Source organism: Sardina pilchardus, chromosome 14 (assembly GCF_963854185.1).
Source record: "Sardina pilchardus chromosome 14, fSarPil1.1, whole genome shotgun sequence".
NCBI lineage: Eukaryota > Metazoa > Chordata > Actinopteri > Clupeiformes > Clupeidae > Sardina > Sardina pilchardus.
The window spans coordinates 6,805,878-6,817,944 of NC_085007.1; the positions used below are offsets into that span (position 1 = coordinate 6,805,878).

At 42.2% G+C, this 12,067-nt stretch overlaps 1 protein-coding gene across 1 annotated transcript in view; it reads right to left on the minus strand.

Moving 5' to 3' along the window:
* Window positions 1–8,914: 8,914 nt before the first annotated feature.
* urm1 (ubiquitin related modifier 1) overlaps window positions 8,915–12,067 on the minus strand; it is a 19,581-nt gene continuing 16,428 nt past the window's right edge. Inside the window, exons 4-5 of the mRNA XM_062554450.1 lie at window positions 10,833–10,881; window positions 8,915–9,674 (exon numbers count right to left, since the gene is read on the minus strand). Of these exons, the coding sequence (XP_062410434.1) occupies window positions 9,606–9,674; window positions 10,833–10,881 (118 nt within the window). The 3' untranslated portion in view covers window positions 8,915–9,605. The remainder of the gene's footprint in view (window positions 9,675–10,832; window positions 10,882–12,067) is intronic.

The following is a 12,067-nucleotide window of genomic DNA, read 5'->3' on the forward strand; positions in this document are numbered from 1 at the left end:
TGTGTGTGTGTGTGTGTGTGTGTGTGCGTGTGTGTGTGTGTGTGTGTATGTAGAAGCCACAAACATTTCAGATCCTTTCAATTCTCCTGCTCACTTTCTCCTATTGCACCTTCACTCTCACTCTCTCTCTCTCTCTCTCTCTCTCTCTCTCTCTCTCTCTCTCTCTCTCACACACACACACACACACACACACACACACACACTCACACACACACTTGTGTAACAGCAAATAGGAAGTGAAATAGGCTTCTGAGCCACTGCCCCTGCTCACTACACAAAGAGAGCTTTTACTTCGCTCCTATGCTCTCTGTGCCACACTAATTCTACCAAGTGGCTCTTAAAAGGACTTCCTTGAGTGTTTGATTATTTTAATGGCCACCTAAATAATTCAGGCAGTTCGCTGAACTCCTCTTATGGGGTCCTGAGGAGCCCATTGCCAGGACCCCTCACACTATGCAATTTAATGTTTCAAAGCAGCAGTAAAGGAGAGATTTCATGGCAGCGACATTGACATCAAATCACTGCATTTTTTTCCCCTGTTGAATTATTAGGTGTGTACCAAAGGAGACGTAAAAGTGATGTAGTGGCTCCATGAAAAATATGTCTCAGGTGTAAGTGGCCTATATCAGTCATTCTGGACGTTCTTCTAATGGAGATTTTCTTTTTTTCCCAGTGAGTCTCTATGTCTGAAATTAAAACATTTCCGGAAATCAGGAAATCACAAACACACACACACACACACACACACACACACACACAGAGAGAGAAAGAGAGAGAGAGAGAGAATGCAGAGAGCCCTGTAACCTGTAAGGAGAGGAAGGGTCAAGGGTAGGAGCACCTTTATGGCTCTCCAAAGACACTGAAGGAGAGAACGGAGATAAAGTGCCATTTCTCGGCGACCACATCAAGCAGGACCCCTGCTGCTAAACAGGGTAACAACCATGGGCAAGAGGGGCTAGCTTTTCATTTCATCCAACTCAATTAGCTCACCCCTCCCTCTACACACACACACACACATCACCCTCCCTCTTCCGCTTCCTGAAGAGCTGCTTAAACTGGAATCAAAACATGCCCCTCGGTGGCAGCAGGCTGGTGCTAGCGGTGGCACAGCCCAGCGTAGCCTGGCTGGCTGGCTGGCTATCTTAACCCAGGCTCACGCTGGGGGCTTGAGATGCCTTCATTGGGGCGAGCTTATTTAAGGATTCTCCTTGGGCCTCATTGTTTACCCCTCCCATCCCGCCTTCCTCCTCCTTTTGCGTCCCCCCCCCCCCCCCCCCCCCCCGGCAGGGCAGTTTCATTGCCCACCCCGCAGACCGAGGCTCCTCACCCCCACTGTTCCTTTCATGAACTGGGTTAAACATTTATCTGTGAATGGGTCGAGCGCAGTGCCATGGCAAGGGAGCGACTCCCACCGCTTCAGCCGCCGGCCGGCGTGCCAGACAGGCAGCAACCTGTTTAAGCCCCGCCCCCTCAGACCTTGCCACAGCGAGCTAACTGGCCGCCCTGCTGCCTGCCAGGAAGCAGATTCGCCGCTTCAACAATACCTCCAGTTGGTAGGCTACTACCACTGGCATGTGGGTTTCAAAACTATTTGAGACATTTGAACTTCTTTTTTTTTTTTTTTTTTTTTTTTAAGAGACATAAAAGATTCAGAAACAACTAGGCGACTTTAAATTTTTCTTTTATTTTTTAAAAATCATAAGAGTCTTATTATGTAGCCCACGAGTAGGCCTATTTATTTTTTAATCCAAATGTGTCTTGTTCAGCCTTTTCTAAAGATTATGTGAGGTTGATTAACAGTCACTTGTGGACTGAAGCAGCAGTTCAGAGGTTTTTTTTTTTTTCATTTAGCCTATCTATTTAGTTTTTTTTTTTTTTTTAACTACATATTAGACTAAAAATGAGACCTCAAAAATTAGGCCTGGGGCACTACAATTAAACATACACACTCTCCCTCTCAAAGGAGCAATTAAGACGAGTGAGGCTCGTGGTTCATGTCCGCCATGATTTCCACAGAATTCCCGCTCTGAAACATTCCTGAAAAGAGAACGTGAAAAGGCGAGCGACTCTCGTTGGGGACCAAATGAGCAATGAATTGCACTCGTGGAGCACACCCGCGGAAAAAGGGGGAGGTTAACTCGACTCCTTCAGATGGAGGGATGAAAGGATTGAAACGGTTTCGCTTTAAGGAGGAGGATTCCGGACCTGAGGGCGGGCTCTCGCGGATGATTTATTAGAAGAGGACGGCGCTGGGATCTTTCCACGCGCGTGCATGAGCATAAAAGACATGCCGTGGAAGGAACAATTTAAAGACGATTAGGCGCTCGAGACTATCAGAACTGACTCTACACACTGAACACTTTCATTTAGCTGATCAATTAATTTCGTTGCAAAAATCTAGGAAACCACTTCATTAAACAAAACGCTCAACATTGCGTCAGAAACACCTGTCAGTGTGCCAATAGTAAAGCAGACTAGTAAAGCAGACATGGGTAACATCCTGTTGTGAAGCTTTACTGTAGTTGGTAGTCAACAATGTCAGTTGGACAATGAAGTCTAATCCTTTACATGAAAGTCAAAAATGGTAGAAGAAAACAGAACTGTTGTGTAATCATAGAGTCATAAGCATCACATAGCATAACATAAAATGAAATGTCAACTTTTCACCTTTTTGTTCATATCATACCAATACACGTGCATTATGGTATAGGCCTATGTCATTAATGTTAAACATTAAAAGAAATAGGCCATTTAATTACCCACATGTGATGGAATAACCAATGCCACCTGCCACTTACACAACATTAGCATTACCACAACTTTGATAGCACACTCTCATGTTTTCTCTTACAAAATAATAAAGAAATAAAAAAACAACAAGCTCAATCTTAACTTTACATAACAACAAGAGTGACAAAATACAGTCCGTTAGATATCTGGAAAAAAAAACAAATTTCCTTTCTTTTCAGTGAAAGGAAAAATTAAAACGACTCTTCTTCAATTTAGAAAAATAAACACATTTAAGAGACCAATAAAATAGAAGCCTATAGTCTAATTGCCAAATCTGGTTTTATAAGCATTAATGACGATGACAATTTAACCAAAAATAACTGTCTATATTGTGGTGTGTAGCCTACATAATGAAGCCACTGCTATACGTATAAATGCGTTTTACTTATCTTGCAGAAATTAAGAGCGAATGCATTATATGCAAGTGCCTTGTTACGGCATTGCACTTGCACACACAAAACAGGGAGCCCAGAAAACAAACGTCATGCAGTGTTGACAGTACGTTTTGGCGTTGAATAAACAGTGTATGGATTGTAATCTCTTTTAGGGAGAAAATGGGGCTGTTGTATCTTTAAGAGGCTGCTGGTCCCTCTCTCGCAGCTGCTGGCTTGTGTGCTATAGAAGACAGTGGAGATTCATTACTTCTCCAGCACAATGGACATTTATCACCCTGTGGTGTTATTCAAATTCAGTACCAAGCGAAGATCATCTCCACTCCCTCTCGCCGTCCGTCGTGGCAACACCGGTATTGTTACGAGCGCTCAAGAAAAGGCTTCAGAGCAGCGAGTTAGCAAGTGCCATTCCATAAGAACCGTCCCAGCAAGTCAACGCCAGGGTCTGCAAGCTCTTCGACCTACCCAAAGCATCCCTTCTCTTCTCGCCTTTTACCATTTTCTCTGCGTGTACTAAACAGAGGATACAGCGCTCGTCGTGGGAATAGACGTGGAGCGCGCCGGACAGCGTTCTTTTTCATCACTGATTCATACTAACATTTCTGGAACGCGTCTTTGCCTTTTAACCTCATCTTAAACTCTAAACCGTTTGCGTTTTCTTGTTGTCGTCTGAGGGCTGTAGTGATTTTTTCTGAAATGTTTAACGTCTTTGCAAACGCCAGATGATTAGACCCTTTTGCAGCTCTTCTGGTGACGAGATGTGGAAACTACACGAATGTGCGCCTTACAGGTGCAGCGATGGCGACGCGTAGGCTTGAAGCCACAACTTGGACTTTTAAGACGGTCTTCAAAACTAGTTCGATTTTCCCTTTCAGTCTTCAGATTTCTTCTGTATAAGTGCTGAAAGAGAACGAATTCTTCAAAGATTACGAGGACATGCTGTTTGGCGCCACGGAATGACAAAACTGCATTTAACTTTGCTTCTTCTATATGTTTCGATTAATGTTTTATTGAAATACATTAGGAACAGTGGATAGATTGCTTATAATAGCACCAGACTTGTGTTTATCGGTATGGTTTGCAAGTGTACAGGTCCAGTGTAGCTTTCACGTAGATAGGCCTACATACTGAAAGGAATCAGGGTATGTTATTTTTTAAGCAAATAAGGTTAAATATTCACTTGGTATACTACGTGGCTCAAAACAAGAACTGCTACCACAACTATATTTTATTTGCTTTTAAACAGCAATCGAAAATAATTTTGGTATCTCAGAACAGTTTTAAACTAGGAATGATTGACTTTTTCAAAGTATAGTTTTAATAATAGTATGATTGTATGGCTCTCCCACCATATTATTATTGTAATTTGTAAATCCTCAGCTTGTGTCGGTTCGTGGCTCAGTAAGAAGGGGTTAGACTAGCATAGATAAGAAATGATGCTAAATCAGAGCAGACCATTGCATGCGGTGTTATTTTTCTTTGAAGCGGTTAAACCCCTCTATGTTTTATGTTCTCTCAGCGTGCTTTAATGACTGTGTAAAAAGATCATCTAAGAGCTCCAGGACCTGATTGTCCAAACGCAATTCTTGTGAAATGTAAATTTAACCCAAGAATTGTGCCTGGACATCTGTTGCTGGTGACTCCTCATCATCTGCCTTTGAACGAAATAAGCCCACTTTCTTTTCAAGCAGGCCATACCCTACGTTTGTAAGACGACACAATTAAGTTTATAGGAGCATGGATATATTTTTCACAATACTTCTGTTTTCAGGCAAGGCCAACAGCCTGTTCCAGGAATTGTGCAATTGGAGTAACAGTGGTTTGATAGCAAGCCTTTTCAGAGAAAGGGAAAAAATAAAATAACATTTTGGAAATTGAACCTCTGTTTTATTTACACTGATGTTCTCAAAGTGTAATTACGATATTAGAACATGCATATTGCATCCGGTCTCTTTCCCAATGGCGAGATGTGGTTTAGGCCATTGATATATTGAACGAGGACTACAAGTTGCTCAATAGTTATTTAAATAGTAATACACATGACGATAGCTGTTAACGGGCAAGAGACTAGCGGGAGGCCGTGAATGAAAAAGATGGAGAGGGGAAAAAAGCGACAAACAAAAGCGAGTATACAAGCATCAGTTATGGAGTGTGACATGTCCAGCCAGTGTATTTTTAAATTGTGTATATTTGTATGCAGGCCATGCCAGTGGAAATATGAGAGTTGTGAATTGCCAGATACAAGTTGTGTTTTCAAACAGGTAGAGTTTGTTGAACGATGTGCACATTTCCAGAAGGCTTATGCATTTTTTTTATATGCATTTTGAAAAAAAAAGAAAAAAAATCTTGACAGCTTTGGAAACATTTTTTTTTTATTTGTGCATGGCGACATTCTATTTCTTTTTTTTTTTGGATTTGTTTTTCCCCTCGACTGTAACAGGCCTACATAATAATTGTCTTTACAATATTTAATGTCTACTATTTCTTAGTGTCTATTTACGAGCAGTTTATGAGGATCTTGACCCAGCAGTTAGGCCTACTTTCTGGGATCCTAATGAAGATATTTAAGAAGGAAGAAATTAGGAAATTGAAGAAAGGAGCTTAATTTGATATTCTAGAGAGTCGATGGATTGGATTGGGTACCATAAGTACCACTTGTTCGAATCAATAAACTGCTAATTACACTACAAATGCGGCCCAGTGACGTGGTTGAGGCTATAGGCCCAGAACTCCACGAAGAGAGGTGCGACAGTATTTGGAGAGGGAGAGTCAGAGTCAGAGTCAGAGACAGCGAGGGGGCAGCAGGCTGTCCCGTGGATGGTGTGATGACGTTAGAAGCCAAAACACTAGGGCCTGACAATTAGGCAGGGATCACACACCTGAACCACGTGAAGCGTCAGGGGAGACAATGCGCTGAGTGATTTGTCCTGTGTAGTCCTCTGGAATTAGTATTCGAGCCTAGCCTGCATCATATTTTTATTAAGATGCTGATTTTTTTTAAAAATCATTATTATTTCTTAATTCATAATTTTTAGAGCTTTATTTTCCCCTGAATCTAACCGGTGATTCGTAGGTTGTTTGAAAATATCCTATAATGTGTTGAAAATGTAAGATATACGGCATAGACTACCAAATCATCAAGAATAGCTAAATGCAAATTAACAATCGAATCAATATACCAGCCAATTAGTCGTTTCTCATAGTCTGCACTATACTTTTTGGCTAAGGGATCAAAAAAGAGTCAGAGTAGCATCAGATTGACTGAGATATGTGTTTAAATGTGTGTGTGTGGTTTCATGAATTCTTCAGATCCAGGTTTTTCAAAAAGTGTATTTGTTTTGATTATTCGCGAATGCCTGCGTCACCTGCACTACAGCATCACCTGGCTACGATGGTGATTTTAACGAAAAACAGTTGGATAAGATTAATACAAAATATAGACGAGACGTAATAACAACAAATGTAGCTTATAATGGCATTTGCCTTTTTTCGCATCCCTTTGGGTTGCTTATTTTGACTAAAGGCTGTACAGTGCGGTCATCCGCGCCATTAGCAGGCATATGTGTCATACGCAATCTAAAAACACCACAATAGGATGGTAATAATTCTAATAAGGTTGTCTTTCTCTGGCGGATCCTGCATGCTTCTCCCAGCATCAGCATCAGCATCGGTAGCCTAGCACCTGAGTGACACAGGGTGATTGTAGACTATGGTGTGGACAGCAGACACTGCTTAGGGGTGTAATTTTAAGATGTTTAAGATAGCCTAAATGACGAATAAAATAATCTTAATTTACAGACCGATATGCACAATAACAAAACAAAAAAATAAAAATTTGACAAACACAAATAGCTTGCAAAATAGCTGATGGTCTCAGCAAAAACTACACTACTGGTGCCCGTAACAACTTAATGAAGACTCCAATGATGCAGGGGAATTCTTTTTTCTTTTTTTTTTTACTCTCGTTTAAACACAAATTACTGCCACAGTTCTCGTTCGAGTCTAAACGTTCAATATTTTAGCATGATTGTAGAGTGTAATCAAGAGTTTTTAGAACCGAAATGATATAGCCTAATATGAGGAAACCGCGGCTCTCTAATTACATAGACCTAGCCTATAGGCTTTTGTGTCAGACTTTTGTGTCAAGTGCACTTAATGGGTAGTAGTCTTAATACCAGGCATGGAGCAGTGAATTAAGAGACACTTACATTCACATTCATTGAGCATACATAGCAAACGGCACCATTGTATGATTGAGTCAATAATGATTTGGGGTGCGGGGTGGAGTTTAGGGGGGCGCAGGTGCTGCTATAGGCCCCATCGGTTGAGGCAGCCTTGAGCATCATAGCCTGGAGATATTTTTATTCGCTCCTGTCACAATTGCATAGCTGATAGCCCTATATGCCTTCTGTAGACTACACGTAAGGATGCCGCTTGTTTGCACTTGAAAACGTAAGGCTTGCTGTAAGCGACGATAGGCTATATAGGCCTACCATTACTGTCTATGCGTAGGGCCGAAAATGCTAAGGGCAGCCATATAGGGAGACGTAGGGCTATGAGAAATCACACGGCTAAAAATAAAAGTGACTGGTATTTCCTAAATATATCGTAGGCAACTTTATTAAGGTATATTGAATCTAGATGAAGAACATGTTTTAAATGTACATAAAGAATAGGCTTCAAAATCTCCCAAAGCTTCCCTTAAAACCTTTTGCGCTCAAACATTTGTTTAATAGGCTGAATACAGAAAGTGAGGGGGGATATTCTACACGATTCAATAAATGAGTCACCATTTGAATAAAAAAAAAACAAATAGCCTAGACCAAAATACGAAAGGACCAATATGACCTAGTCACACCGATGCCATATTAAAACGGAAATGCCATAATGCACTGAAAAAAACAGCACGCGCCTACTGAACCATTTGTTAAAATAGAAAAGTTAGAAAATTTGCATTTTCTAAGTTAACCACTTTGTTATGAAATAGGCCTAATAGAAGTCTGTGAGGCCTACCGAGTTGTGCAAGGTTAATTTCATTTTCAAAATGCTAGGCCTAGACCTGCGTTCACCGTTCTCACAGCTTTTGGATAGGTCACGCATTGTTTTGCATTTGTGTATTTAGACTCCATTTTACAGCTCAAAGGGGGCCTATACAGCCTACTCTTACTACATAAACACACATAGGCTACACAGTAAGCTAGGCTTAGGCCTTCTTCTTAGTGACGCTGATAATACTACGCCATTAGCATGGGCAGTATTGTATCCATTATCAGTCGGTTTCCCGTTACAAATCGCATCCTAACCGAGAGTCTTCCCTCCTCAACTGAAGGCAGCGCCTGAAGCGGAACTGCGACCTCCCACCGCGATCCTAAAGGTTGCTCTGCTGAATGTATAGTGAGAGAGATGGGCAAGACTAAGCTCAGCTCCGTGCTCAGCTCACCGTCTTTCTGTTACTGTAGGCCTATACTAAGGTTAGTGTAGGCCTGATGGTAAATATAGGCTACGTGTCGTTTTAAGTGAAACTATGTGTTTGTCCTTATTTTCAAGGATACAATTGAGAAGATTAATTTAATTTAATTTCGTTAAAGTCTATCGGTGTGAACCCATTAATAGCCAACGTGAACCATCCGCCAGTCTATATTTTATATCTAAATCTCCCTCTAAATTTGCTTTTACCACTTGTATTGATTTCTTTTCTAAAAAAATATGAAAAGGCACAATATACATTGCAATTCTTGGCAAAAAAAGTAACATTTAATTTAAACACAATATCAAATCATCCTATTTTTAGCACATAAAATATTGAAGCAGACAGTTTCATTTGATTAATGACACATAGGCTACAACAGTATAAAATTAGATTTGGCATAACGAACAAAAACGAGCACGCACAGACCATGGTCCTAAGGGTTGACCTCTGCATGTGTCTCAAAGGTCCATCTGCACACTGTCTAGACAGACCGACCTCTGTCCATCCACTCACTCTCACACACACACACAATCAGATCAACACACTCTGGACTCAGGTGTCCAGGCCTGATAGGACGCTGGTCAAGCATCTGTGTCTCCAAAGGGTCTTCTCTCACACACACACACACACACACACACACACACACACACACACACACATACACACACACACACACACACACACACACACACACACACACACAATGAACATACACCCCACACCCCTCGCGGCTGAAGGTCACCAGTCAGGGTGAGAAACCCATCAGAACCTTTCAGTGTAGCATTGGATCACTGAATCAGCATTGGGCATCCATGGGGGGCGGTGTGTGTGTGTGTTTCGGCCTTGATGAACGACACGAGGCGGAGAGGGGAGACGGAGCTGGCCCAGGGTGGGGGTTGGGGATCCTCTGATAGCGTCCACAGTCTGTTTTTATTTGGGGGGGGGGGGGCGTGTTATCCTCCATGCAGAGTAGAGATGAAGACCACATTATCTTGGTCCTGAAGCTGGTACTCCAATTCACCCTAAAGAGGCAAGTTATAAAACACACACACCTAAGTATGTCGTACGTGGTGTACACATGCACAAACACACACACACACGTAAGTATGCCGTACGTAGTGTACACACACATACACACACACACACACCTAAGTATGTCGTACGGGTGTACACATGCACAAACACACACACACACACACACACACACACACACACACACACACACACACACACACACACACACACATGTAAGTATGTCATACGTAGTGCACACAAACACAAACACACACACACATGTAAGTATGGCGTATGTGGTGTACACATGCACAAACACACACACACACACATACACACACACACACACACAGCTGTATGTATTAAGGCAGACTGCACCACTACTGCTACTAAGACCACTGAAGCCATGCTGAAGCTGATGTAGCTCATAGCTTTGTGTGTGTGTGCGTGTGTGTGTGTGTGTGTGTGTGTAATCTCGGAACTTCATTTCAACACATGATGTGTGCCTTTAACCAGCACTGACAGAGCGTTGCCACTCTGACTTCTTTTGCATTGATTGTGTTGCTGAAAATTATACTACTGCGTCCATACATGTACTCTAATGACATACGATTGGGACAGCCAGTGGATGCACACACACACACAAACACACACACACACACACACACACACATCAAATGACCGCTGATATCAACACCACAGTGACTACAGCATTCACGAAAACAGAAAACAAACCCAAATAGATATCGTGTGCATGTTCACTCACACGTCATATAAACACACACGCACACACCACAAATAAACATTCCTAGAGGTATAGAGTGATGTACATATAAGCATATATGCACTTTTTCATGCACAAAACTAATATGTCTATAATACACATGTGCATCTCAGGCAATACACACGACACATAAGAAACACACATGACATAAGACACACACACACACACACAAAATGTATAAACACATAAACACACACACACACACACACACACACACACACACACACACACACACATATATATATATATATATATACACATACAAGCACAAGAGAATGTACAAAATATTTAAATACGCTCACACTCACATACACATTAATAAATAAATGCATAATCATGCACAAACACACACACACACACACACACACATACACTCACTCACCATCAGCTCCCAGTCTGCATCGTTGATGAGCACCAGTATTCCTGGCCTCCTGTATTCAGAGAGAGAAGGAGCCGTTAGCACACGCGCTAACACCAGCAGCCCACACTGCTGCAGGTAAAGTTAACATCAGGCCCATGTCATGAACGCGGACGGTAACAGGAACCTACTTGATATTAAAGTGCAACATTATTACAGCGACAAACCATTTTTTCCAACCCCTGGTCATGGTAAGGCACACACACACACACACACACACACACACAGAAAGCACTTTACATTTTTTCCATCAATGGTCTCATTACATGAATACAAAAAAGATGAATGTAATAAAATTTAATCTCATAAAAATCTAATATATTAACTGCCTAAATCTAAAAAACAACAACAACAAAATATCAATTTCAAAGCTCACAATTCAGAAATGTTTCTATATCTGAACATGTATGGTCTGCCAAATTGGTTTCCCAACATACGCTGAGGATGTTTCACACGCAAAAAACCCATGCGTGAGACCTGCGTGTGTGTGTGTGTGTGTGAGAGAGGGAGAGAGAGAGAGAGCTATTTCCACACACACACACTCACACTCTCTCTCTCTCTCTCTCACACACACACACAGACACACACACTCTTGTTTTTGCTTTAGACTATAGGAGAAGCCATGACAGTAGTAGCCGTGACGTCAGGGGGTGCATTAAATGCATGAAGGGGGCGTACATGCATGCGCGCGCACGTGTGTGTGTGTGTGTGTGTGTGCTATATGCTCCCTATGGCTCCTGTGTAAAATCTACTGAATGAGCGCTGGTCCGTCCGACAGGATTGGGGGTTTGCTCTGCTGATACACCTGTACTGTGGTTATGCTACATATTGAGCCCCTGTGTGTCTGCATGTGTGTGGACCATTACCTACACAAATAACAGACATACTGTACATACATGTATAACAGACAGACACACACACACACACATACACACTGCGGGTAGGGAAAATGCAGGGGGGGGGGGGGGGCGGGATATAGAGCAGGTAACACTCTCCTCTTCATGCTGACGACCTGTAAAGCCACACTGCATCACACACCCCCTTAGCCAACGATCCCCAATAAATTCCCCATTAAATTAGTCTGGTCGCAGACAGAGAGGGGGGGTCGGCTTTGACATCATTACCCCCCCCCCCCCCCCCCCACACTCCATGAAAATGCATTACCCCCACACACCCCGAAAACCTGCACTGTGCCGGAC